The 27,745-nt window shown below is 52.1% G+C and overlaps 2 protein-coding genes across 5 annotated transcripts; one reads left to right on the top strand and one right to left on the bottom strand.

Moving 5' to 3' along the window:
* Positions 1-5,104: 5,104 nt before the first annotated feature.
* Positions 5,105-12,620, bottom strand: Akr7a2 (aldo-keto reductase family 7 member A2). 2 transcript variants are annotated; one of them, XM_076861142.1, is made up of 8 exons: positions 12,277-12,620; positions 9,979-10,166; positions 9,715-9,819; positions 7,638-7,734; positions 7,302-7,401; positions 6,674-6,803; positions 5,658-5,836; positions 5,105-5,544 (listed from the first exon to the last, which is right to left on the bottom strand). In XM_076861142.1, exons 1-7 carry the CDS (start codon positions 12,599-12,601, stop codon positions 5,675-5,677), a joined length of 1,107 nt encoding a protein of 368 aa, XP_076717257.1. In that variant the 5' UTR covers positions 12,602-12,620; the 3' UTR covers positions 5,105-5,544; positions 5,658-5,674. The 2 variants fall into 2 exon arrangements, with proteins under 2 accessions (XP_076717257.1, XP_076717256.1); XM_076861141.1 differs by having other exon boundaries at positions 5,105-5,836.
* Positions 12,621-12,776: 156 nt separating this feature from the next.
* Positions 12,777-27,413, top strand: Slc66a1 (solute carrier family 66 member 1). 3 transcript variants are annotated; one of them, XM_076861139.2, is made up of 8 exons: positions 12,779-12,854; positions 13,239-13,347; positions 16,227-16,469; positions 23,427-23,556; positions 24,153-24,240; positions 25,198-25,340; positions 25,482-25,574; positions 26,146-27,413. In XM_076861139.2, the coding sequence occupies exons 3-8, from the start codon at positions 16,306-16,308 to the stop codon at positions 26,341-26,343; spliced, it is 816 nt and encodes a 271-aa protein (XP_076717254.1). In that variant the 5' UTR covers positions 12,779-12,854; positions 13,239-13,347; positions 16,227-16,305; the 3' UTR covers positions 26,344-27,413. The 3 variants fall into 3 exon arrangements, with proteins under 3 accessions (XP_076717253.1, XP_076717255.2, XP_076717254.1); XM_076861138.2 differs by having other exon boundaries at positions 12,777-13,347; XM_076861140.2 differs by having other exon boundaries at positions 12,777-13,347; positions 26,130-27,413.
* Positions 27,414-27,745: the final 332 nt, after the last annotated feature.

Raw genomic sequence — 27,745 nt, 5'->3', positions numbered from 1 at the left:
CAGGGATTATACTCAGAGGCACTCAACCACTAAGCCACATCCCCAGCCCTTTTTTATATTTTGTTTAGACACAGAGTCTCACTGAATTGCTTAGCACCTCACTTTTGCTGAGGCTGGCTTTGAACTCCCGATCCTCCTGCCTCAGCCTCCTGAGCTGCTGGGGTTCCAGGTGTGCACCACCGCTCCTGGTTATTCATATTCTTTAACTCATAGCAACATAACTTTACATGAAGACAATCTCTGGGGAGAATTCTACCAACAACAATTTCATCATAAACCAAAACTTATTTCTCAGGTTTTTCGCATTTCCTCTCTCAATGCAGGGTGTGTATCTGCACAGAAGAACAACCATTCTAACAGGATCAGCCAAAGACAGAGTCCAAGTCACTTTCAAAGGGCCAGATGCCTAGTTAATTGAATATTAAGCCCTGGATTTCCATTTCTCGAGAAAGTTGATAATAAATACATGACTTAATCACAATGTCAATATTTGTCTTCTGTCATGAAGTATAATAATGTCACTGGCCACATGAAAAGCAGAAGACAGCTGGGCACAGTGGCACATGCCTTCAATCCCAAATATTTGGGAAATTGAGGCAGGTGGATCACAAGTTCAAGCCTTGCCTGGGCAACTTAGCAAGACCTTGTTTCAAAATAAAGGGGTTGGTGATTTAGCTCAGTGGCAGAGTGCTTGCCTAGCATCTGCAAGACCCTGAGTTCGGTCCTAGGCCTTGAAAAAAATAATAAAAAATAAAAATTAAAAGGGCAATGTGGCTTAGTGGTAAAGCACTACTAGGTACAACCTTCAATACACCCCCTGCCCCCATATACATGCAAAGAAAAGCAGAAAACAGTTGAAGAGGCATATAATTGCTGTGTGTGTGTGTGTGGTTCTGGGGCTCAATCCAGGGTCTGGTGCATGCTAGGCAGGTGCTCTACCACTGAGTGACACTCCCAGAGACGTAATTGCTAATTTTTGAAGATTGCATCTGAAGAATGAGATTTCGCTTTTACAATGCAGAAGGTTCATTTTCTTTTTTTCCTTGTTCTTCTTTTTTTCTGCTACTGGGATTGGACCCAGAGGTTCTTAACCACCAAACTAAACCCCCACTCCTTTTTATCTTTGTTTTTGAGACAGGGTCTTGATAAATTGCCAAAGCCTGCCTTGAACTTTCCACCCTTCTGTCTCAGCCTCCCGAGCCACTGTAGAGTTTTTGAAGCTCATTTTTTTCAAAATGAGGCATTGCCACTTCTGTGAACGTCATGTTAAATTTAGTTACAAAGTTCAACGTTGAAGATAGAAATTTGGGTTTGCTGTGGACAAATTTGAATTCTGGTGGGACATGGTGTCAAGATGAAAAGAGCCTTATTAAACTAAAACTCTATGGAGCAGAAGCATCCATACGCATAAGCAATTATGGAACCTGACCTTCATACCTTCCGATTGCTTCTGGAATGTATTCAGGATGCAAATACTGGAGATGTGCACTCTCACAATCATTAGCAACAAGTAGGCCAGAATTGAAAGGAAACAAGTAGGTCAGCCCTCTCTGCAGCCTCCAGCACCAGTGGTTTCCCTTCTCATTGATTCCTGCCATGATTCAATGTGAATTGTCCCCTCGGAAACTCATATTGCCATTGGATTTCATTGTGATGGTACTAGAAGGTGGGACCTGCAGGAGGAATTTGCTGACCCTGTAGGACTGGGTCATTGCTCTTGGGAATTAGTGAATTCTCTCTTTGGCAGGACTGGAGAGTGGGTCCCCGCTCACCCTTTTACTTTCCCTGGTGAGTTGAAGCAGCAAGGCCCTCACCAGGACCTGGGCAGATGCCAGGGCCATATTCTTGAGCTTCTCAATCTCTAGAACTGTGGACCAATAGGAAAACCTCTTGCCCGGTGAGAAGGCACACGACTGTAATCCCATCAACAGGGGAGGATGAGGCAGGAGGATTGCATTTTCAAGGCCAGCTTTAGCAATTTAGCAAAGCCCTAAAAACTTAGCATGACCCTGTCTTAAAAGGAGCTGGGAATGTGGCTCAGTGGTAAAGTGCCCCAGGGTTCAATCCTTGGTTCCAAAAATACAAAAAAAAAAGACCTCTACCAATCGTCTCAAGTGCTCTATCCCAGCAATAGAAAATGGCCTACAACAGGGCTGGAGCTGGAGCTCAGGGGCAGAGCGCTGGCCGAGCACGTGTGAGGCACTGGGTTCGATCCTAGCACATGTACAAATAAAATAAAGGCATTCTGTCCATCTAATCTACAGAGAGAAAAAAGAAACCAATTCCAATATAAAGCCTCTGCTGCTTCATTCAATTTTTTATACTCTATGGACCAGTTTTTCTTATTTTGATTAAATATAGTTGCTACATTTCAGATCAAACACAGCTTCTTTTCCCTTTTTATTTATTTATTTTGCAGTGCGAGGGATGGAACCCAGGCTTTGTACTTGCTGGCCAAGCTCTCTACCACTAGAGCCACATCGCCCAACTTGTTCCTTTGTCTTTTTTATTTTTGGTACCAGGGATTGAACCCAGAGGTGCTTAGCCACTGAGCCACATCCACAACCCTTTTTATTTATTATTTAGAGACGGGCTTGCTGAGTCGCTCGGGGCCTCACTAAGTTGCTGAGGCTGGCTTTGAACTTGTGATCCTCCTGCCTCAGCCTCCAGAACTGCTGGGATTACAGGTGTGTGCCACCATGCCTGGCTCCATGTTTAATTTTTTGAGCACCCACCAGACTGTTTTCCAAATAGCTGCTCCCTTTTACCTTCCCACCAGCAATGTATGAAAGTTCCACTCTCTCCAACCTTGACCAACAGTTGTTACTCTCTCCTCTTTCTTCCTTGTTACTTTCTTTCTTTCCAACTCTAGGCATCCTAGAGAGTGTGAAGTGTTGTGATTTGCTTTTTCCTAATTATCATCATGTTGGGCAGTTTTTCATGTGCTCATTGGCCATTCGTATATCTCCTTTGGAGAATGGCCCATTTGGATTCTTTGTCCATTGTTTAATTGGGTTGTCTGTCTTTTATTAGGTTGTAAGAGTCCATACAGAATATGTAAAATGTCTTAGATACAAGTTCCTTGGAAGATATGTGATTTAAAAAATACTTTCCAGGGCTGGGGATGTGGCTCAAGTGGTAGCGCGCTCGCCTGGCATGCGTGCGGCCGGGGTTCGATCCTCAGCACCACATACAAACAAAGATGTTGTGGCCGCCAAGAACTAAGAAAATAAATAAATATTAAAAAATTCTCTCTCTAAATAAATAAATAAATAAATAAATAAATAAATAATACTTTCCTCCATTCTGTGGATTGTCTTTTCACCTTCCCATTGGTCTCTTGAAACTCAAAACTTTTTCTTGTTGATGGTGTCCAAATTATGTGTTTCTTGTTGTATGTACTTTGGTGTCATATCTCACCAAAGTCATGAAGATTTACTCCCAGATTCTCTTCCTAGGGTTTTAGGGCTGACATTTAGGTGTTTTATCCACTTTGAGTTAATTTTTTCATATGGTGTAAGGAAGGGATCCAACTTCATTCTTCCACATGAAGAAGAATAAAGACATCTAGTAGTTCCAGTACCATTTGTTAAAGGTGATTCTTTTCCCCATTGATCCTCTTTAAAAATCATAAGATTATTGTACTGTCATGTGTAACTAATAAAAAAATCATCATATAAGGTACATGTAAGGGTTTATTTCTCACCTTCTGATTCTCTGGTGGTATTGATCTGTGTTTATCATAATGCTAGTTCCCCACCGTCTTTAATACTGTAGCTTGTGGTAACCTTTCCAGGAAACATTGATTTTTCTAACTTTGTTCTTTTTCAAGATTGTTTTGGCTATTCTGGGTCCTTGAATTTCTGTGAATTTTAGGATCAGTTTACCCATTCTGTTTATCCCATCCCCCAAAAAAGCCATTGCAATTCTATCCTTTAGATCAACTGGAAAAAAACATATTTATGCAATTGGGGGGGGTTGTTGTGCAATGACAATGGATACACCAGCCCACTGGGGACCATCTGCTTTGGTACAGATGAGGACAAAGGAGAGTGACTTCTTCCTATAAATGACAAAGCTGAACTCGTTGTAGTGACACATATCTGTAATCCCCAGCAACTCAGGAGGGGAGAATCTCAAGTTCCAGGCCAACCTCCACAACTTAGGGAGACTGACCCTGTCTCAAAATAAATTAAAAAATAAAAAGGCTGGAGGTTTAGCTCAGTGGACCCACCCCTGGGATCCGTTCCCAGTACTGCAAGATGACGATGATGATATCGTCATTGTGGACTGCAGGGTGTCTCCCTCTAGGCAGAACATGGGGCTTCCCAGTTGCGCCCCTCTCATCATTCCCAGAGGGGGCTCTTACTGCTGACTGCAGCCGCCACTTGTCCCACAACCTGTGCTCCCAACCCTCCCACAGCTACAGGGATTTGCCACATGGAAACTGACCAACAGCAACCACCAGACCTGGGATTTTCTTCTCAGGCCTTTGTTGCCTCCTGTTTGGACGAGAGATCTGCCAAGGGAATGGGGACCCTGGCTGCAGGTAGGAGTCATGACAAAATGCCCGAGAAAAACAACTTAAAAGGAGGAAAGGTTTATTTTGGGCTCATGACTTCAAGGTTTCTGTTCCTGTCACTCTGGGCCTGCAGCTAGGCTGAACGTCAGGACAAGAGTAATGGTGGAGCAAGGCTGCCCGCCACACGGAGGCCAGAAGAGCAAGAGGAAGGGGCCCCGTTCCTAGTACACTCTTCAGGGTTCATGCCCAGTGAACTAACTAGGGCCCACCTCCTAGTTTCCACCAGTGGGGACCAAGCCTTCAACATATGAGCCTTTGGGGCACATTCCAGATCCAAACTATAATACCACTGTGTCCCCACCTCCAACAGGAGGCTCAAAGTGAAGGCCAAACATCCCAAGGATGACCTGGCAAGAGGCTTCACTAAGACGAGAGCAAAGCCACTGCTGACACTGAGCGCGCATGCCCTAAAGCCCAGATGCTCCTGAGGACTGGGTGGGAGGGTCGCGCGAGCCCAGGAGTTTGAGGCCCTTGTGGGCGAAACAGTAGGACCTCATTTCAGAAACAGAGAGGTCCACAGCATTCTGAGACACTTCTTTATTCTTCTTAATGTTGACACTAATGGTAGCATTTGCCCAGACTGTCGTTTCTATCGAGTGAGTTGATTCTGAATGAGCAGAAACTACTCCCGGGGTGCACGGCCCGTTTTTCTATCACCAGGAGAAGACTGAGCGATCAGGCTGGAGATAGGCGAGGAGACCCTTACAAAGGCAGCATGTTCCTGAGACCTTCCCACTTCCTTTGCTCTCTGGAGACCCCAGCTCATGGTGCCAGACCCTTTTGCAGGTCCCCAGGCAGGTGGGAAAACTCCTCTTGATGAGCAGCAGAAGATGAGCCTGTGGTTCTGCCCAGGCCCAAGCTGCAGCCAAGCCGAGTGCCTGCTCTGTTCAGCCAGGAAATGCTGGTGTGGGCCTCGGCTCCAGCACCCTCTCATCATAGAGGGGCAGGGAGAGGGCAGGAATCTAGAAAAATACTGCATGATCAAAACAACCAGGAAAGACCATGCTAAGTCAGCTTAAGGCAAAGACTGGCCAGAGTGAGAGAGCAAGAGAAGTGATAGAAAAGCCTTTGGTACCCGAGCCATGTCAGGGCCTAGCGGAAGTAGTTGGGACACTCATGAGCAACCAGGTGCCAGGCTTGATCAAAAGCGTCCACAACAGCTGGTTCCAAGGGCCCTTCTTCAGTTGCAGCCAAGTTCTGCTCCAGCTGCTCCAGGCTAGACATGCCCAGGATGACTGCGTCCCCCTGGGTGCCCTATAAGCGGAGAAGGCCAGACTTCAGCAGGCTTCTACTGTCTAGTGGCTCCAGTCACATGTCCCTGCCCCACCCCTGCCAAGATTTGGGATCTTTATTCTTTTTTTGTGTGTGTGTGGTGCTGGGGACTGAACCCAGGGCCTTGTGCATGCAAGGCAAGCACTCTACCAACTGAGCTCTATCCTCAGCCCAATCTTTATTCATATCCTCTACATCCAGAAAGAACTGAAGGTGCCTTCAACAGTCACACCTAGGAAACTCTGTACCTTCTTTTCTCTTCTCTTCATCCCCTGTTTATATAGAGACCTAAGAAAGTTCTGCTACCCAACAGCTGGGCAAACAGCTTCATTATTAACCTCTCTGAAAGTCACTCTTGTTCTCCATTTTCAATGTGGTTATGAGAAAGAAAAAAATCACATAGAACACTTAGGCCCTGTTTACTGAGCATGAGGGACATGGATGTCACATGATGAGGACATGGGGATGTCACATGATGAGCAACTCCTAAGGCCAAAGCTGGAGGGATTTTTCACAAGGCAGACAGGGCCCTGGGAGAAGGAAACTCAGCTCCCACCAGAGGAGCGAGACCCAGGGGTTGCAGAGGTAAAGCTGTGTTTCGATGTCTACCCACTTAACACCTGTGCAAGCTCGAGTTTCCTTCTCAATAAAACTGGGATGCTTCCTAATAAGTGATAATTCAATCCACGTTTGTAACACTCTCCTTAGGAAGGAGGAGAGCTTTCAGAGGAAAAGACAAAACACTCTCTAGAAATCACCCAAAGATAATTTTGGGTCCCGTAAAAGGGCAGAAGTCGTGCCCCAGGGAGAGCTGGTTACCTGCAGCTGCGAGTGATGGTACATCCACCTCAGGGCGGCCGAGGTCATGCTGGGGGCGCTGGTGCCATAGGTGGCCTGCAGGGCCTTCTCCACCAGGGCAATGGCCTTGAAGTGTTCCTCCTTCCAGAAGCTAAGCAGGTGGGGAGGTGACACAGGGGTCAGAACCTTGAGGGTCATGCTGGGAGTCACAGTCAAAAAGCCCACCAGGGTGGCTGCCCCTCAAGGCCTGAAGCAGTGAAGGCCCAGGTCCTCCCTGACAGTGGCTTCCTACTCCGCCCAGGCTGCTGGCTACCTCATCAGACATCAATGACATCTTTATTCTTGAGAGCACCAAACCTGCCTTTCTTCTCCCCAGTGAAGCACACAGCTAGTGCAAGGGCCAGATCCAGCCCCAGGCCTCCTGGGCCTTCATCTGGGTACTTTCTTCTCAGCAGCTGCTCCTCAGGGAAGATCTCTGACGTGACAACCACATGGCCCTGGGGTCCTCACAGAGGCCACAAGAAAATAAAAGGCCTGGCAGAGGGTTTGGTCATTCTTAGAGGAAAGTCTTGACCCAGGAAACATCTGGAACATCTCAGACCAAAGGGACCTTCCACCCTACCCATCCTGATGCAGACAGGTGGCTCACCGATTCCTGTAGGTCTCAGCCCAGCTGTTTCCAAAGAAGCGGCCCAGCGGTTGTTTCCCATCCTTGTCCTCGTACTTGTACTTGCCGGTCAGCAGGCCCCCTGCGGAAGCATGCATCACACCCCGGCCCAGGCCGCTCCCAGGGCTGACACCCCTCACAGATCTGGACTGGGAAGCAGGAGGGACCCAGGAGGGACGAGGGGTGCAGCCCAGCATCTGTCAAAGCCCCTTCTACTTCCCAGGGCCAGGGCTGGGCATCTACCTGGGCAGGAATAGGCAGAGACAGGGCCAGGAATGCGCCCCCACCCCCAGGGCCTTGTCCCAGGGCAGCCCATACCAGCCAAAGGGTTGTAGGCGTAGAATCTCAGTCCAAATTGCCTGAGGCAGGGGAAGAGCTCCGTTTCCACCTGTCGGGTGGTGGCGTTGTACATGCCCTGCAGGGAGAAGGGACAGTTGGAGAAGGTGGGTGTATCCAGGAAAGGAACCCAGCCTTCCTTTTTTTTTTTTTTTTTTTTAAAGAAAGAGGCAGAGAGAGGCAGAGAGAGGGAGAGAGAGAATTTTTTTATATTTATTTTTTAGTTTTTTTGGCGGACACAACATCTTTGTTTGTATGTGGTGCTGAGGATGGAACCCGGGCCGCACGCATGCCAGGCGAGCGCGCTACCGCTTGAGCCACATCCCCAGCCCCCCAGCCTTCCTTTTATTAAAAACATTTTTAAAAATTTTTTGAGCTGTTTTTTTGTTTGTTTGTTTTAAGAAACAGGGTCTTGCTATGTGGCTCAGGCATCCTTGAGCTCCTAGGCTCAAGTGCTCCTACTGTCTGAGCCTACAGAGTAGTTGGGAGCATAGTGTGTGCCACCATCTTGTTCTTGTATGACTCTAAGTCCACACCAGCCCCGTCTTTCCTGCCCCTAGGCCTTCTTTCCCTCTTTCCTTCCTTCCTCTTCCTCCCTCTCTCTCCCTCCCTCCCTCTCTCTCTCTTTCTCTCTTTTTTTCCACCCCCCAATACTGAAGATTGAACCCAAGGCCTCATACTAGGAAAGTACTCTACCACTGAGCTATATCCCCAGCCCTTTTTATTTTATTTGAGATGGGGTCTCACTAAGTTGCCTAGGCTGGCCTCAAACTTGGGATCCTCCTGCCTCAGCCTCCAGAGTAGCCAGGATTACAAGTGTGAACCAGAACACCCAGCATTCAGCAATTATTTCTAAACACTGTACTGGTATGAAGTAAAGTGCTGGTGGGCTGGAATGTGGCTCAAGTGGTAGCGTGATCGCCTGGCACGCATGCGGCCTGGGTTCGATCCTCAGCACCACATACAAACAAAGATGCTGTGTCTGCCAAAAAATAAAAATAAAAAAAAATTAAAAAAAAAAAGAAGTGTTGGGCCCAGGGAAGAGAAACTGGCCTTCATTTATCATTCGATAAATATCTATTGGCCCCATTCTATGGGCTGGATACTGGATTTACAACTATTGACAAGCCTGGCAAAATCTCTGCCTCTAAGAGATATTATAATCAAATTTTTAAAAAATAGACAAAAGGCTGGGGGTGTAGCTCCGTGGTAGAGCATTTGCCTAGCATGTATAATGAATGTGCTTTATCCCCAATACCACTAAAAATAAAAATCTGAGGCTAGTGGCACACACTATAATCTCAGTGACTTAGGAGGCTGAGGCAGGAGGATGGCAAGTTCAAGGCCAGCTTTAGCAATTTAGTGAGACCCTATCTATCTCAAAAAAGTAAATAAATAAAAAGGGCTGGGAATGTGGCTCATTAAGCCCCTGGGTTAGATACCCAGTACTAAAAAATGAAAAAATTAAAATAAAAAGGACTGGCAGGGCTGGGGTTGTGGCTCAGCGATAGAGTGCTTGCCTAGCATGTGCGAGGTCCCCCTCCACTCAGCACCACGTAAAAATAAAGGTATTGTGTCCAACTACAAATAAAAAAACAAACAAAAAAACAGATGTTTAAAAAAATAAAAATAAAAAGGGCTAGGGATGTAGCTCAATGGTAAAGTGTCCTGAGCTCAGTCCCCAGAATCTCTCCCTCCAAAAGACAAAGAGAATTACCAGATCACAGTGGGTACATATGAGGTTTGAAGACTGGAGGCTCCTGGGACTGTGAGGAGGGGCTCCCAGAGGAAGAGCCACCTAACTGAGACCTGAGCACCTCTCCCAGGGAGCGGGGCATGGAAGGAAGGGATCAAGGTGCGCACTGAAGCAAGCTCGTGCCCAGGGGCCAGGCTGGGGAGCTGGGCCTGAGGGCACCTGGGAGCCTCCCACAGACTCTGAGCAGGGGTGTGGCTGATAGGTAGAGGGCACAGGGGCCAGTCAGAGGGCCAGGGAAACCTGGGAGCAGCAGAGCCCTGGAGCCCGAGGCCTCTGCAGCCCTGGCACACCAGGGAGCCTCACCTGGTACACGGTCGGCAGGATCCAGCCGTTGCTCTTGCACAGGGTACAGATCTCAGCCACCTCCCAGGCCGCATAGTTGGACAGGCCAAGCTCCAGGAATTTGCCCTGTGGGGGCGAGAACACAGTCAGAACCAGGAGACCAGGAAGGGGGCACCAGGGTGGCGGGTGTGTCCCCCGCTCTGCTCAGGGTGCCCTATTTTTCTGGTAGTGCCAAGATGAGGAGCGGAGCAGAGGTGACTGCCCAGAGTTTGGGGCCACCCTCACCTCCTGGTGCAGCTGGTGGCAGGCACGCAGCGTCTCCTCCACGGGGGTGCCGTGGTCAGGTGCATGCAGGTAGAAGAGGTCCACTCGGGGACACTGCAGCCGCTTCAATGATGTATCCAGCTGGGACCGGAGACTGTCAGGCTTCAGTGACTTTCCATCCCAAGGGTTGGCTTTGGTGGCAATTTTCACTTGGAGAAGAATGTAATGGTTAAGAGACTTACTAGAGCCACTTAGTGGACATATAACTGGATAAATTACTTAAGTTCCCTGAGTCTCAATTCCCTAATCTGTAAAATGGGGTGACAATAATGTAACTGTCTCCACATGGACGTCATGAGTAGTAATTAATGTCTAAGGTCTCAATATTCACCTTTGTTCCAATCACCATCATTAGTCACCAAACTGCTGGTTTTGCCAGGCCTTGTGCTAGAGACTTAGGGGCAGCAATGAACTAAGCACACTGATCTCTGCCCTGTGGAAGTCACAGTCTAGAGGGTGTCACTACGGTATGGTTAGGTGCAGTAGGAGAAATGTGCATGGTGCCACATGAACCCAAAGAGAGGCACGAGGCCAATCCTGGAATCCAGGGGAGGCTTTCTCCAGGGAATATCTCAAGTGGAGTGCACAAGAGTGAGTCTTAGCCAACAAAGGACAAGCCTGGGGACATAAAGTCACACAGGTAAGAAAACACAGGTCCAATTCTGAGTTATAAGCCTGTCAATTCCAGGGCAGGGGACATGAGACAAGAGATGGGGACACAGACTCCACCTCAAATACCATCCCACTGAATCTGGGCTTGATCATTCCCATGTTTTCTTGGGTGTGAACCATTTAGCTAGTTCCCTCTGCAGGATGGAGAAGGAACTCTGGAGGGCAGGCCTGGAAGCAGGAGACCAGTCAATAGGCCATCGCAGTATTTAAGAAAGAGATGGCGGCACCTGAATGTGGGCCCCTGGCATGGACCAATCTGAAAGAGAGAGGGAGACTGAACAGCAGGCAGAATCCTTCTCCCTTCCAGACTCTCAGCCCGCCACAGCCACCGTGCACTGCAGAGGCGATGAGAACGGCCATGAGAACGACCGTGTTCTGCCATCCAAGCAACTTGGCATGAGCTAACTTATCCCTGTTCCTCCCCCCTGAAAGCATCCCAGCTCTCTAGACTGAAGGGTGGAGAGATTCTGCATTTTTCATACTTGGGCAAAGTCAACTCACCAGGTTGACCCTGATCATTCTGAATACGGGAAAAAAGCCCACAGTTTCTTTGCCCATAGCTCCCCACCCCCTCAGGCATTCTTGTGTGAACTTTGCCTCAAGTCTGGTCTGAGGACTTTGGTCCAGTGAATCCCTGGCCTCAAAGAAGGAAGCAGGGAAGGACTGGGGAAGAAAAACCAATCCAGAAACAAAATCTGCATTATCAGTGAGAGGGAGCCAGTGAACGAGAAAGCGTGGCCTGGGACACATTCCCATCTGTCTCTCTAGATCCACCAAGTTGTGAAGACAAGGAGGGCCCAGAGAGACCACTCCTCAGGAATGGGAAGGAGGAGCCTCAGGATGGTAAAGAGGAGGCCAGGTACTTTCCTGGGCACTTCCAGTGGCACCGAGCTAATGAGGGGCAGTCCCCACTCACAGCATCCCTGTCAAGCCACATGTGGCCATCCTTCCACATACCATGAACTCTGCATTCCCAAGCTGTCTTCTGACCAGCTCTGCCCTGTGCCTCTCCTTCAAGGAAAGTACTAAAGACTCTTTAATGCCCAGGTCATGCTCTCTGAGCCCTCCCTACTGCCTCCCCTAAAGTGCTCTCTTCTGCACCCCATAGAGCAATGGTTGCTTCATTTGCCCTCAGTGGCTTGGTCACCTTCCCTCCCACAAAGGCATGACAAAGCCTGGCACAGAGCAGACACAGAAGCCTTATTCTCACCCCCAGACCTCACCACCCTTACTTCTTCAACTGGGCCCTTGGCATTCCTACAGTTCTCCGTGAGCTCCAGAGGCACTGCCAGATGCAAAGGACAAAGTCTAGGGACCCGTCAAAGACCAGAAAGAGAAAAGGGTGCTTGTGGCGCGCATGGATACAGGATGGGGGCCACCGAGATGCAGCTACCAGAGAAGAGGAAAGGCAGTAAAACACTATTCAGTTGTCTGAAGCTAGATGTGCCTGAGGAGCTTGGAGTTCACAGAGCCGGGGCGAGGCAGGGAGGGGCTGGGGGCATTGATGACCACCGTGGCCACTGCACCGCTAGGGGAGGAGGGATTGAGCTCTGCACCCGGCGGGGTAAGGTCCGGCGCGACTGTTACCTCGGCAATCGCCGCCACCCAGCCCGAGCCCCAGGCCACCCAGGATGTTCTCAGACTGGCCGTCGCAGTACATGAAGGCCGTGTCCAGTTCGGTGTGGCCGCGCTCCAAGAAGGCGCGCACTGCTGTGGCACTGGCGGGCGCGTCCATGCGGCGACCCATCTCCATGGTGCCCAGCACCGTGGCAGGTCGGGCCCGGGCGCCCGAGGCAGCCCGAGGAGACGGCGGTGGCCGGGACATGATGACAGTGAGAGCGCCCGCTGGATCCAAACCACTCGCAGTGCGGACCGCAGCGCGGCCCAAGGCTCGGGACGCTGTGAGCAGCATCGGACTGCGCTTGCGCGCTGGCGGGCCCCGCCTACAACGTGGGAGGAGCGTTGGGGTAAGGGAGCGAGGCCAGGGCGCGCGGTGCTTTCCGGCGCACACTCGCTGCGCGGAGACGCCTCCAGGGACCATCTGCCAAGTGCGCGGCGTAAGAGGCGGAGCCGCGCGGCTCTGGGGACCTGGCGACGGCGCTCTGTCAGCTGACCCAGGCTGGTACCAAACCCAGAAGCCTGGTCCCGCGGCGGATCTCGACGTGGTGAGGTGGCTGGGGGCTGACAGCGGACCCCAAGGCTGGGGGTCGGGACTCTTGGTGCTTTCTGCACGTCTTTCCAGCATCTTACTCCAGCCTCTGCACGGTCCCGGGCTTCCGTCCCCTCCTGTGGCGCGAGATCCTGGGGCGAGACATCGGGCCGGCACTGGGTAGCCCTCAGGGCCCCGGTCGCCCCCACCTGAGGGGCGATCACCACGGCTTCTTGGGCTGGCCTGGCCAGTGTCTGGGGTCTGAGTCCTCTTTCACCTGCTGGTCGCGGTCGACGGGCCCCCTGGCTTCCGATGGCTTTGTTTTCCCCCGGGCGGGCCGGGCGAGGGGGGCTCGCGGCGCTGGCCCCAGCGGCCGCCCTGTCATTATCCTTCTAAACAGGCGGCCCGCGCCAGGCTGAGTCACCTGGAGGGAGTTGTGGCCGCCGCTCCGGAGGCTTGGAGTGGGTGGAATCCTCAAGCCAGGACGCTCCACGCCACATTCTGCCCAGGTATGCAGGGAGGGGAGCCCAGATGGGACCCTCCCACGCCATACTTGGAGCAAGGGTCCAAGTGTGTGCTGGGGGAGTGTGGATTTAGATATCTGAGGTCTGGCCAGGGTCTTGTCCATTCAGCTTACTGAAGGCTACTCTGTGCCTGGTACCCTGGTGGGTTGGAGTGGGGTGGGAGTGGGATAGCAAGAGCAGACAAATAGCCACCCCTGAAGGTTACTGTCCGAGTGTGTGCCTTGTGCTGGGCACCATTCTAAGGGCTGGCTCTGGGTTATCTCATCCAACTCTGGCAGGCAGCAGGCAGGTTAGCTCTTGCCCTCCATCCCAGGCCCTCTGAGATCACAATATTGCTCTTCTTTCCTTTTCTTTTCTCTTTTTCTCTCTTTTTCCTCCTTTCTGATTCTCTTTTCCTCCCTCCTGTTTCCTTTCTCTCCATGTCAACATTTACTGTGCACCTGGTGTCACAGGCCGTGAGAATAGGAAGTACACAACCAGGTTAAGGGGAGAAGAGCGTGTGTAAACAGCAGTGGTTGGCTGAGGTCTGTGGGTAAGCCTTCTTCGTGTGTGGCCTATGGCAGGGAAGGAGGCAGCCTTCCCTGGCTACCTCTTCTAGGCCTCTTGGATAGGGCAGTTCAGAACTGGGTCATAGTATGTCTTTTCCAGGCCTTCAAGGGTGATAAGGGCCTTACTAGGGAAAGAGAAAGCATGTGAAGATGTCTAACCCTGAAATGACTCTTTGAGGACTTGGAGCAGGAGATAAAGTTAAGAGGGCAGTTCTGGTGTCTTGGGGCCTTGCCCTCAAGGACTTTAACTTGATCCGGTAAACCAAGGTGGACACTTGCTCTGCTTTGGTGGGAAGTCATCTCTCTGGCTTCCCTTGGGATCCAGGAGAAGGTTTGGGTGGGGCTAGAGATGCTCTCTCCAGCTCAGCCTTTCTCAAAGTGCATCGTGTGCACTGGGATTCTTTAAGAAGCTGAGCAGAGGGTCCTGTGGGAACCCAGGATCCCTGTCCACCCCATTTCTGTCTTAATCTGGTGAAAGGTGGGAGTGAGCAAGAGGCCCCAGGGTGGTCAAGATACTGGACTCTCTTGTTTACATCAGACACTAGCCTGTGTTGGATCAGACATGGACCGAGAGGGTCATGTGCATTTCGTCACCCAGCCACCCCAAGGATGGAGTGTCATTAGCCCTGTTTTATAGATGGGCTCAGACAGATTAACTCACTTGCCCAAGTCCACTCATCCTCATCTGTAAGATGGGTCAGTGTTCCCTGAAGGTTACTATCTGAGTGTGTGCCTTCTTAATGACATGTGCTGACGCATGATGCACTGCAGGGGCATGCTTAGAATCCACGGAGGAGGACGAGGGAGGCAGTCCAGGTGAGGGGCTGGCTGGGGAGCAAAAGGTCTGGATTTTAAATGCCTGTGGCATTGCACAGGTGCAGTTTTTACCTGGACCGAGTGTTAATCATGGTGGCCTTGTGGGTGCCAGTGACAGACATCAGGTATATGCTTCCATCAAGGGTAGCCACCGAGATCCAGGAGGAGGCTTTCTGCCACCCTGAGCCTGGCCCTGGAGATATTGCAATGAGCAGGGCAGACAGTGACCTGGGACGCCCTTGCCCTCAGAGCCGGGGCTTCTGAGCACAGCTAGTCACATTTGGACTGAGAACTTCAGCTTCCTAAGAAAAGGAGCTGACTCGCTTCCTTTTCCTCCCTGACGCTGCCCCCTCCCTGCGACCTCAGCATTTCCCTGCATCCAGCCAGGGCATTGCTTTGTGAGGACCCCCCCCCCCCCGACTCCCGGCATAAGTGGGAACTGAGGTGGCAGGAGCACACCCCCAGCCTGGGTGAGGAAACTCCCTCTTGGCACAGCGAGAAAAGGGGAAGCCAGGTTTCTCCTCTGCCAGAAGCCAGCAGCACTAGCAGGGACAAGAAGCATCTGAGGCAGTGGGGTGTGGCAGGTCTCCGTCCTGGGCTTGGCTCCGTTGCTTCCTATCTGGGTGGCCTGGCAGATCACGGCCCTCTGCTAGTTTGAGGTGCCTCCTGGATCTATCAGTGGTCCCTGCTGAGCACAGAAAATACTGGACAGAGTCCGGCAGTTAGGATGGTGGTGACTGTCCTGGATGAAGGTGGCCCTGGCCAGACCCTGCTTCCTCTTCCCTGTAGGTTATCACTTAGGCAGTGATGGCTCTACTCTGTCCTGGGAGGGACCTTCTCTACTGGCCCCCATGCCAGCCATGTTCTGGCTTGGGAGGTGGCTGTCGATTCCCATGGGCCACAACAGGAGCTCCTAGGGGGGGACTCGGGCATCCTGTGTGTGGATCCCAGCCATCTGACCAATGCATAGGCAGCTGTCCTTCCAATAAGATCATGAACTTAACAGGCCTGGCCTCCCAGACCCTCCCAGAATAATTTACAACAAAAACAGAATCAACCTAAATGTTTATGGGTTATAACAAAAGATCACCTTGGGGACCCAGTTCTACGTGCTGTTTGTCTGAATGCACTTAAGTAGCACAGCAGCCATACGAGGCAGGCCCTGTCGCTACCCCACTGCTTAGGAGAGGGCCGAGGCCCGAGAGGCCGAGACTGGCCCACGGTGGAAGCGCTGCCTAGCGAGATGCTGGGAGGTGAATGCACTTGTCTCTGACCACAGCCCCTGCACTCCCCCAGCGCATGTTTGAGGTTGTCAGAGCTTGATTTGATCAGTGTCCCCAGAGGCCATTGCATCCTGTGGGGGGAGGACTGTGTCTTCCTCCTCTTCTGGCTCAGGGGCTTGGTCAGGGGCAGATGACTGGGCCCAGGCAGCATAGGTCGGGATGACCATGGACAGGAGCTGGACCTTCCACCTCTGAGGCCTCCTCTCTCTCCCTGTAGGACCAACCCTCGCCTGCTCTGCACGCCAGCGCCTTCTCCCACGCAGCCCTCACAGGGGGGGGCCCCTCTCCCTGCAGCCATGGTCCGGAGGAAACTGGGCCCTGGCAACTTCTCCAGCTGCCCCAATGGATCCAGCCAGTGGATATGGGATGTGTTCGGCGAATGTGCCCAGGATGCCTGGGACGAGGCCAGCGTGGGCCTGGGCTTGATCTCCATTTTCTGCTTTGCAGCATCCACCTTCCCGTGAGTAGTCCCTGGTGGCAGAGTCGGGTGGGGACAGTGGCTGTGCTGGCCTCCAGGCCAGGTATACCCCCTTCTCTTCCTCCAGCCATATTCACTGACTTCCAGCCAGCTCTGGAGGGGCTGCCTGGAGTCCCTCAGTAGGTCCAGCCTCATGCTGGGCAATGCCATAGAGACGTAAGAACATTTGCAGCAGTTTATTGAGTGCCTGCTGTGTACCTGGCTCAGTTCCAAGGGCTGGACATGCTTTTACCTCATCTGGTCCTCTTAACAACCCTGTGACAGAGCCAGTTACTTTCCCTATTTGACAGATGAGGGAACTGAAACCCAGGGGGGTGAAGGAACTGGCCCTGGGTTGCACAGCTGTGAAGGTGGGGAGCGGGCGGCCTGGAGGCAGCAAGCGGGCTCTCGACCTCGGAGCTTGGACAGTCTGGGGGTGGAGACGGAGCTGTGGGGTGAGCACTGCTGTTTTGGGGGTCCAGGGACACTGTGCCTGACAGCACAGGGGTCAGGAGCGTCCACACTGGGCTCCATCACATCACTGTTGTGAGTCTGGTGTCTCCTCGTCTCTGAAATGGGGACAGGTTGCCACCCTTGGGTTGCTGCGAGGGTGACACTTGGGCCTTCACACGCAGAGGAGAGGGCGCCTCCCCAGGCTGCAGGGCAGGAGGGGGCCGCAGTCAGAAAGGGCCTGGAGGGCCGCCCTGAGCCAGGAGCTGTCAGACAGGTGAGAACTGGAGTGTTGGGGGGAGAGTGCGTCAGGGGACAGCAGGTGGAGGAGACAAGGGACAGTGTCACAGCACTTCTCTGGACAGTGTGGGGAGATCAAGGAGGTCAGCAAAGGAGGTGCCCCCCGAGGCTTGCTCTCCAGTGTTAAGAAATGAGCTCATGGTAGAGCGTGTGCCTGGCTCGCGGAGGCCCTGGGTTCCAACCCCAGAAAGACAACCACCACCAAAAGGTCGCTGCTCTTTATTGTGAGGCCCGAGATCATGGTTTGATCAGGGGCTTCCCGCGGTTTTAGTAGCTTCGTTAAGAGCATTTGCATGTGGTACAGCTGACCCATTTCAACGTATAAGTCAACGATTTAGTGGATCCAGAATTGGGTAACGGTTGCCACGATTCATCTTAGAAGGTTTCCTCACCCGAAAAGAAATGCACCCGTCAGCAGTCACTTCTCCTTTCCCCAACCCTCTGTTCTGGCGGCCACCCATCTCCTTTCGCTGTCTCTGTAGATTAGCCTGATCGGGACATTTCTTGTTTTTTTGAAAACAGAATTTTTTTTTTTTTTTTTTTTAGAGAGAGAGAGAGAGAATTTTAATATTTATTTATTTATTTATTTATTTTAGTTTTCGGCGGACACAACATCTTTGTTTGTATGTGATGCTGAGGATCGAACCCGGGCCGCACGCACGCCAGGCGAGCGCGCTACTGCTTGAGCCACATCCCCAGCCCTGAAAACAGAATTCTAATTTTTTATTTATGTATTATTTTATATCATACATAGTTTTACATGAGAATGCTGTTGACAGTCAGAATAAACATCAAGTGATGTTAAACAAACAAATAAAAATCTTTTTAGGATATGAAGGGATTCATAGAGAAAGGATTTTGAGAACTGCAGGTTAAATTCATCCCCTTGACTTTGACATTCTAAGTAGATCTACAGTGCAATTCATCAGGCACGAAATACTGTCGTGTCTGCACTCTGTTGAGCAGCTGGAAATTTATACATAACTGAGAGGAAACAGGAAGCACAGAAGGTTGTCCAGGTGACGAGCTCACGAGACAACTGGGACGCAGAGTCTTGGTTAGGTGAGCAGGTGTTCGCTGTTGGATAAGTAGGTGGTTAAAATTGATGGTGTTTCTAAAAGAGTCAACTCGGAATTTTCATATAAATGGCCTCAAAGAACCCCAAGGATAGCTGGGGATGGAGAAAACGAGGCCGTGGGAGACTGCCTGCCCGGCACCCGCACGCCACAGTGATTGATAGGCCTGCTCAGTGCCATCGGGGGAGGGACTGTGGTCAGTTTGCCAGGAAGCCCAGGACACTGAGAACAGGATGGCACTTTTTGTCTAAAATGTGCAAGTGCACACACACAGAGCCACCCACCCACACAATAAAAAACGCTCAGATCTCTATCAAGTACATCAAACCACTTCCCAGAAGCTCCCGGGGGAAAACTGCGTTTCACAGGTGACCTGTATTTCAGTATTTGATGAAAAATGCAATGTCTGTCTCTTTCCTCTTTTGGCATTCTTGTCACTACAAGAATGAGCAAGAGGAGCCATGTTTTAAGCATTTATCAAACTTTTTAGGCCTTTGCTTAAACCCCATGGGGATATAAACCTGGATAATAACTCAATAAGATAAGCATTTTTCAAGGAAATTGTGCTATGGGGAAGGTTGGATAATGAAACCCATGAAATATATGTATATTTTAATATCTGATATTAGCATAAATCTTTTTATTTAATGAAACTAGATAGCAGCTTCTTTATTATATGCCCTGAATTTTGTCCCTTGATTTTGTTGTTTTTTTCAGAAAAAAAAAAAAATGAGCCCCTTAATTTATGAAGCTTGGGAATATTTTTAGATTTAGGCACCTCATTCTTCATGTAATTAATGAATTGCTTCTAATCCAGAAATTTCTAATGGCAGTTCTGCTCCCCTGAGATACTAGGCCAGTAAAATTTTATTGCCTTTGTCAAGTTTTATATAAGTATCTTATACAAATACTTGTGTTAAGCATATAAATATCATTCACATTATAATATTTAACAATGTATCTGATCCACGACATTTGCAAAGCTTGCTGCTTTTCTCTGTCCTTCACTCAGAACGTCATTTTGTTTAGTTTGATACCTTAAAATGATGGTGCTAATATGGCTGTGTTTTTTTATCTTGCTCTTCTGGGGTATACAAACACAAAAATTATCTTATTTCAACAGAAGACCCTGCCGGTAACAAGAAAGCATGAAAATCTTCAAAGACCTCTTTTAAGGATGGAAATTATCCCATAAATTCCTGCGGGCTTAAGAACCTTCATGATGTCTTTTCTGGCAATCCCTCACCCTTGTGTCCCACCCTCTCCCCGGCCCACACTCCAAGTGCTCTACCACTGAGCTACAGCCCCAGCCCCAAGACACAGTCCTTTTAAATTGATATGCTGAGTCACTAATATTAGAGAGAGGAACAAATTGATTTTTAAAAGTCAATAAAATACAACAGTCCTTAGGTTGCAAATGGAGATGTTTGAGCTGGACATTTCATCATTGACTTAAATGGAATCATACAGTGTGTGACTTTTGGCACTAGTTTCTGTCAATCAGTAAGGTCTTCAAGATTCATCCTGTTGCTGGTGCAGGGGTATCTGCCTCTTGTCCAGCTGCTTGGGAGGCTGAGGCTGGAGGATCACATGAACCCAGGAATTCAAGGACAGCTCAGGCAACCCCTGTCTCAGAGGAAGATAGATAGACAGACAGACAGATAGATAGATAGATAGATAGATAGATAGATAGATAGATAGATAGATAGATGGAGGAGAGAGAGAGAGAGACAGGGGGAGAGAGAGAGAAGAGAAGAGAAGAGAAGAGAGAAGCTAGGCTCAGTGACACATACCTGCAGTCTCAATTCCAGCAACTTGGGAGACCAAGGCAGGAGATTCAAATTCAAGGCCAGCGTCAGCAAATTAGTGAGGCCCTAAGTGAGATCCTGTCTCAGAATAAAAAATGAAAAGGCCTGTGGTTGTGGCTCAGTGGTAAAGTACCTCTGGGTTCAGCTGGAAGGAGGGAGATAAGAAGAGAGCGAGGGAGGGAAGGAAAGATGGAAGAAAGGAAGGTTAGTCATCCATGTTGTACCACGTATCAGTACTTCAGTCCTTTTTATAGCTGAATAGTATTCCATTCTATGTACATACCACATTTTGTTCATGCATTCATTGCCCTTTTTAGATACTGTGATTCCTGTTGTATGTGTGTTCATATACAAGTGTTAGTGGAGATTTATGTTTTTACTTTTCTTGAGTAATTTTCCTAGGATTAGAATTACTGAGTCAAATAGTAACTGTTTAATCTTTTTCGTGGGGGCAGGGTGCAAGGGTGGTACTGTGCTGGGCCACATCCTAGGTCCTATTTATTTATTTATTTATTTTGGTTGCCAGGGATTGAACTTGAGCACTCAACCACTGAGCCACATCCCTAGCCCTATTTTATATTTTTTATTGGATACAGGGTTTCACTGGGTTGCTTAGCACCTCACTAAATTGCTGAGGCTGGCTTTGAACTCGCAATCCTCCTGCCTCCGCCCCCCCTCCCCAAGCCACTGGGATTACAGGCATGTGCCACCGCGCCCGGCTTTTATTATTTATTTTGAGACAGGGTCTGGCTACGTTGCTGAGGGCCTTGCTAAGTTACTGAGGCTGGCCTGGAACTTGCGATCCTCCTGCCTCAGCCTCCTGAGTCCCTGGGATCACAGGTGTTTGTCACCATGGCCAGCCTAACTTTGTTTAAACTTTTGAGGACTTGCTGGACTCTTTTTCCAATGGGCTGTTCGTTTCACACTCCCCCCAGCAGTGTCCAGGGATCCACTGTCTCCAGATCCCCCTCAGGACCCGGCACTGTGTGGTTTTATCACAGCCGTCCTCCTGCGTGTGCCGTGGTATCTGATGATGTCTACTTTATGTTTTTTTGTTTTTCCTTTTGGTGTCATATCTAATCCAAGTACCAAAGACTGGGCCTTTTATTCTAAGAGGTTTCCAGATGTGACTTACGTTTGGTGGTTTGATCTGTTTGTGTTAGAGATCATATATGGTGTGAGGTAGGGGCTCACCTTCATTCTTACACCTGTGGATTTCCAGTTGTCCCAGCATTGTGTGTTGAACAGACTGTCCCTTCCCTGTTGAATCACCCCAGGGCCCTGTCGGAGGCTTCCATTCTGCTGAGTCACCTGCTCCCAGGTGCCCTGTGACCCGCGGCATGGGAAGCCGGAAGGGTGCATTCTTACCTCTGCAGAAGCATCTAGGGAAGTAGGATGGGAGAGGCTGGAGCTTGGGGGCCAGGAAGCTCAGTGAGCAGTGGGCGGGGGGGGGGTGGGGAATAGGGGCCACAGGAGGAACCCTGCACGGGGCTGGGTGACTGATGGAGGCTGGGGAGGCCACCTGTCCCCCGGGGGAACTTGCCAGCAGTATCTGAGGAGCTCCTGGGGCTTCCGCTTCCTGCCTGGGCCTGGCTGATTAACCAGTGAGGGGGTTGGAGGTTGTGGAGGGAGCCCCAAGTGACAGCGGAAGGGCAGCCACCTCCTAGTTATTCCCTAGGACTCTGGGTCCCCTGGGTGGACAAAGTCACTCTCCTGCAGTTTATGAGACAACCAAGTCAGAGCATCTTAGGAGGCGCCTGAGGGCCAGGGGGTAAGCCTTCATCCAGGGTCTTCTCCCTGCTGGGCCTCTCCCCTGCCCCCAGCAAGTGTGAGTCCAGGAGGGGTGGGGCTGTTGGGTGTCACCAAGAGGGAGGAGAAGAGGCCTGCAGGGCTCCCGAGGAGGAAGCCCAGGGAGGAGCTATTTCTGAAACGTGAAAGATGAAGAGGTGTCCCGTCCAGTCCCGTCCCGTCCAGTCCCGTCCCGTCCCTTCCCAGAGGGGGCCTGCAGGCCATCCTGAGGTGAAGGGAAGGCAGCCCTGAGTCGGGGTGGGGTCCTCCGGGGCCTTGCAGGGAGGTGCCAGAGGATGTGGTCCTTACCGAGGAGCAAAACACTGGACAGCTGTTTTTGGCAAGATTGGGGTTTTAGAAAAATCCCCGAGAGGAAGGGTGGCTTTGAGGGGAACCGACTTGGCTAGACCTGGGGGGGGAGGGGGCTGTAAGAGATGTGGCGGTGGCAAGGGCCAGGCCCAGGCCTGGCTTTCTTGGTCTGGGCTTGGGCAGCGGGTGGATGAGAGGCCGTTTAGTTTCTCTCTTTCCTTTTCTTTCTGGTGCTGAGGATGGAACCCAGGGCCTCGCACAAGCCCCACCATGAGGCCACCCGAGCCCCCTCTTCTCTCCTTTGCTGGTCCTTCCTTTTTTCCTCTTGGCACATGATTCAAAAGAAGCTTGAGGTCTTGAGGGTGCAGCTCGGTGACGGTCTTGCCCAGCACGTGGCAGGCCCCGGGTCCCTCCCCAGCACTAGGGGGGGGGGAGGGGAAGTTTGAGCAGCAAATGGCTTGGGTCGGGGTGTGAATCCAAGCCGTGTGACATAACCTCCGCGGTCCCCGGGGCAAGGACCATGATAGGCCTGACTTCATGGGGGCTGTGGGCACTGGAGGCGCTAATACACACAAGGGGCTCTGAGCCCTGTGACCCTCTGTGGCAGCACTGGCTCACGCTGGGATTCGGGCTCATACTACCACCCGATCACAGTTCCAGAGAAAGAGTCCCAACACCAGGGACCTTTGGGAAAACATCCAGGGAGGCAAAAGCCTGAGACATTTGTTCCAGAGTGACAGGATCCCTGACTGCGCTCCTCGCCGGCCCTCTGAGGACAATCAGCCTGTGGTCTGGCCTGTCATATCAGGTGCTCCAGGGTCCTGGGCCCGGCCACCAATGCCATCTTGCTTCCAACCCCCCTGTCCTGATCCAAAAAAAAGAGCATCCAGGGAACCTATGAAGTTGTCCTTAGGGCCTGACACAAACTTTAGGGCCCCACGTCCCCAGGGACCCCGGGTCCTGTGGAGGGGATCCTGAGAAGTGCTGGGGTCTCTCCAGAAGATGTGCAGCCCTAGGGCTCTCAGGCCAGAAGAGGGAGCCCCGTAGCAATCCTCTGAAGGGCAGAGAAAGGAAGGAAGGATGGGCTCCTGGGCTGCCTGCCGGCCATTGCTGCCCCTGCCTCCCTGTACCACGGTCAGCCGCCTCTTCTGGGGAAGGTTCCCTCATTGGCCCTCTAAGGTGGCTCCACAGCCCCCAGCCTCTGAGCTGTGTCCCCTCCTCTTCCATAGCCAGTACATCAAGGCCTGCAAGACCGGCAACATGGACCAGGCCCTGTCCCTGTGGTTCCTCCTCGGCTGGATTGGCGGAGATTCCTGCAACCTCATCGGCTCCTTTCTGGCTGACCAGCTGCCCCTGCAGGTGGGCAGGTCCCTGGGCAGGTGGGGCAGCTAAGGACAGCCCTGGCAGAGAGGCTTTGGGAGCAGCTAGCAAAAGAGGTCCAGGCTTCAGAATCCTGACCCCACACCTAGACAGAGCCTTCTGCCTGCCGTGCTGTGTGAGAGTGGGCAAGTCACTGCCCTCTCTGGGCCTCAGGTTCCCCATCTGCAGTCTGAGTTTACCAAACCCAGGGCTCTTTAGCTTCTGACATGTTTTCTGGATGTGGGGCCCTTGAGGAAATGAAGTCTCTGGGAACCCCAGATGTCATCATGACCTGTGGCCAGGTAGAACTGGGAATCACAGGAAGACAGTGTCTTCCCAAGAGGACCATAAAGCCTCGACTGCCCTCATGGCCAAACCAAGGCATCACGTGACCCCCGAGGTGGCACCTGCCGGGGCTGGATGCTTCGTGGGTCCCGTGGCCCGCCTGCTCTCTCGTGCCAGGGTAGGCGACTCCTCCTTTCCAGGTGATGGAACAGGCTCAGGGAGGTGAAGTGACACAGTCAGGTCCCCCAGCTGGGCTGCAGCAGTCTCCCGGGACCGCAGCCAGCGCGAGGGCCCTGCCCCTTGTCTTGCAGACCTACACAGCTGTCTATTACGTCCTGGCCGACCTGATGATGCTGACGCTGTACTTCCACTACAAGTTCAAGAAGCGGCCCTCTCTCTGTGAGTAGCGGCTGCTCTGGTCAGGAGCTCTGCTGGCAGCCCAGGGGGCCCGGGGCGGGGGAGGAAGCAGGGTTCCCACTGCAGGCTGATGAAACTGACCGCACACAGGCCTTATCTAGAAGCCTGGACCTCAGTGAAACAAGATGGAAGGTCAGGGCGTGAACACATCCGGCCCAGACCACAGGGAGGGTCACTTCACTGAATTCCCATTCAGCAAACATGGCCTCGCTCCTCTGTGCCTGGCCCCAGCCTCAGAGCTGGGAATTGAGGACGTGTCACACGGGCTGCCTCTGCCCAGCAGGACTCAGAAGGCACTAAAGACAGGTCACTGCGGAGACAGTGGAGGCGCCTAGGAGGGCACTGAGCCTCACTGGCCTCTCTGCTTGTGATAACTGCCCCCCCCGCCCCCGCTGCCGTCATTTCACCTTGAGGAAGGTTCTGTCATTTTACCTGATCCAAAGATGAAGAATTAAAACTCAAAGAGGTGAGTTAGCTGGATCACGTGCCTGTGACCCCAGCAACTCAAGAGGCTGAGGCAGGGCTGGGGTTGTGGCTCAGGAGTAGAGCACTTGCCTAGCAAGGGAGGCCCTGGGTTTGGGTTTGACCCTCAGCATCACATAAAAACAAATAAAATAAAAGTTAAATTCTTAAAAAAAAAAAAAAAAAAGAGGCTGAGGCAGGAGGATCACAAGTTCAAGGCCAGCCTTACCAACTTAGCAAAGCCCTAAGCAAATTAATGAGACTGTGTCTCAAAATAAAAAAATAAAAAGGCTGGGGATATAGCTCAGTGGTATCAAAAAAGTAAAAGTAAAAATAAAAACCCTCAAAGAGGTTAGGTCACTTGCTCAAGGCCACCCAGTACCTAAAAGCATAGGGGCGAGGCTGGGACTCTATCCCAGTCTGTCTATTGCCACTCAGATCCCTAACCTTGGCTTTTCTCTTCGGCCTCATGACCAGTATCTGCACCCATCAATTCTGTGCTCCTGTTCATCTTGGGGACCGTGTGTACCATGCCACTACTGAGGGGCACCAGCCCTGTGGCTGCCCAGAGGGAGGTCTTCCGGGGGAGGACACTCCTGTCTGTGGAGCCGGGCAATAAGGTGAGGTGGGGTTAGTGGTGGTACAGTGGGTGGGCTCCCCGCTGCATGGTCAAGTGGGGTGGGGGATCACCCTCTGGGAGGGATCTCTCTGCACCTGCAGCTCCCACTCGCCACTGAGCAGTCTCTTCTGCCCCCACCCAGCCCTTCACGAAACAGGAGATCATTGGCTTTGTCATCGGCTCCATCTCCAGCGTGCTGTACCTGCTGTCCAGGCTGCCCCAGATCCGCACCAACGTGAGCCCCGAGTAGGGGTGGGCGGGTGCCAGGGAACAGAGCAGCTCTCCTGGGTTAAGAACGAGCCTGGTGCGGGAATTTTTATTCAGATGGTCTGGGACCTGCCTCACTGTTGGCTTGGGCGAGTCACGTCCACTCTCTGCCTCAGTGTCTGCCTCTGGAAAATGGGCGTGTGTGGGCCGCCATGGAGGGCTGCATGAGACCCATGGGTGTCCCAGGGCAATTGGAGGTCACACGAGAGGGAGGAGCTAGGCTTGGAGGCTGAGGGGAGAAGGTGAGGGCAGCGGTGAGGAGGCTGGTGGGCCCCAGGAGTCCGGGCAGGGCTGGAGAGTGAGGACCTGGGGCCGCCAGTCACGGGTAGGGCCTGGGTCAAGTGGTTGGAGCGAGGATGAGGTGTCTGGCCCTGGATATGGCTGGTCTGTGTGCCAGGCCGCATGTTGGGTGCTGGGCACACGGTGAAAAACCCGCTCAGAGTGTCATAATACAGGGCAGACAGACACGTGGACAGTTACGGTCCGGAGTGACAAGAGCCATCTTTGATGTCTCTAACCCCAGCCCTCTTGGCCCCCAGTTCCTGCGGAAGTCAACCCAGGGCATCTCCTACTCGCTGTTCGCGCTGGTGATGCTGGGGAACACGCTGTATGGACTGAGTGTGCTGCTCAAAAACCCCGAGGTCGGCCAGAGCGAGGGCAGCTACCTGCTGCACCACCTGCCCTGGCTCGTGGGCAGCCTGGGCGTGCTGCTGCTTGACACTGTCATATCCTTCTAGGTGTCCAGGGCTGGGGAGCAGTGGGGGGTGGAGCTTCAGCGTCTGTCTACCCGTCTACCTAGACGTTCATCCCACCATTTACCCACCTACCTGGGCAACCTGGCACCCACCCACCCACCTACCCATCCACCCACCCACCTACCCATCAACCACTCACCTACCCATCAACCACCCACCTACCCATCAACCTACCCACCCACCCATCCCTCCCTCCCTCCTCGTATTAATCCATTCTAGAGTTCCCACCTCCTGTCTGCCAGGCACCAGATTCATTAGTGAGCAAGAACAGAATGGCCCTTGCCTGGTGACCCTTAGAGCTCAGTGGAGAGCCAGGCAGGACACAGGACTGTCAGCTAGTTACTTCCTTCAGTGACACCAAGAGCTGCAGAGAAAGGTGGCAAGAGTGCTCTCCTGAGGACTGCCCTGGCATTTGAGCTGGCCTGAGGGAGGAGACGTTGGTCAGGCAGAGGTGTGGAAGGAGAGTTCCAGGCATAGCTTGTGCAAAGGGCCTGAGGAATAGGAAAGAGGGCTCCATCCAGGCCATGGGAATACAAGCTGGAACATGGAGCCCCACGGGAGTTAGAGTCAGAAACCCTGGGTTCAGATCCTGCCTCCTCCACGACTTCATAGCTGTGTGACACAGCGCAGACCATCCACCTGTGTCCCCATATCCTCATCTAAGCTGACAGTTGCTGTCTCACCAGGATAATGGGTGCTTACGTCAGATAAGATATCGGAAAACTCCCCACGTGACCTGGCACTCAGTGTGTGCTCAGTAAATATTTGCTGAATGGCAGAACAGGACATTATTTGGGAGAAAGGAAACTTGGGCCTTGTTTTAACATTTGCTGAGTCCCTGCAGGATGTGATAAGGAAAAAAAAATTAAGCTCTAGTGGCCCCAAATGGCCTAGCCGTTTGGTGTACCCCAGGGTGCTGTAGGGTGGCTGGACAGCAGGTCCTGGGCCTGCGAGGCCACCTGAGGAAGGCCTTGGCTGGACTTGGAGACGGGTGGAGTGTGGTTGGGCACTGGGAGCCAGGACAGCATGCAGCGGGGAGGGTACAGCAAGAGCCGGGGTGGGGGGGTCCTGCCTGGCCCCTCCCCTGAGAGAGGGGGGTACCGAGGGAGGGTGAGAAGAGGGGACATGGGCCGCTGCTCCTGCTCCATTAGCCTTGACGCCAGCCCTCAGATCTCTGTCCAGTTCTTGGTGTACAGGAACAACTCCGCCTCCTCAGAGCATGAGCCCCTCCTCCCCAGCTGACCGCCACCTCAGAAGGACAGGGACCTCCAGGTGCCACGCCCAGGAAACGAGAGGTGTTGCTGCCCCTGGAGTGGGCCCTGGTGACAGCCTGGGGGAGGCCTAGAGTTCCCGGCCCAACTGTCTCCCCACCAGATTGACTGAC

This window comes from Callospermophilus lateralis, chromosome 7, assembly GCF_048772815.1.
Source record: "Callospermophilus lateralis isolate mCalLat2 chromosome 7, mCalLat2.hap1, whole genome shotgun sequence".
NCBI lineage: Eukaryota > Metazoa > Chordata > Mammalia > Rodentia > Sciuridae > Callospermophilus > Callospermophilus lateralis.
The sequence above is the reverse complement of the archived record's forward strand: the minus strand, read 5'-3'. Positions and strand labels throughout refer to the sequence as shown.

Excerpts from the sequence above, each read along its gene's own strand:
- Akr7a2 (XM_076861141.1), bottom strand. The coding sequence starts at position 12,601 with ATGCTGCTCACAGCGTCCCGAGCCTTGGGCCGCGCTGCGGTCCGCACT. Across the intron at positions 6,804-7,301 it reads GCTGAGACCTACAGGAATCG|CTTCTGGAAGGAGGAACACT; the intron begins GTGAGCCACCTG and ends CCACCTGCTTAG. Across the intron at positions 5,837-6,673 it reads ACCATCACTCGCAGCTGCAG|GGCACCCAGGGGGACGCAGT; the intron begins GTAACCAGCTCT and ends CTCCGCTTATAG.
- Slc66a1 (XM_076861138.2), top strand. The coding sequence starts at position 16,306 with ATGGTCCGGAGGAAACTGGGCCCTGGCAACTTCTCCAGCTGCCCCAAT. Across the intron at positions 24,241-25,197 it reads CAAGAAGCGGCCCTCTCTCT|TATCTGCACCCATCAATTCT; the intron begins GTGAGTAGCGGC and ends CCTCATGACCAG. Across the intron at positions 25,575-26,145 it reads TGCCCCAGATCCGCACCAAC|TTCCTGCGGAAGTCAACCCA; the intron begins GTGAGCCCCGAG and ends CTTGGCCCCCAG.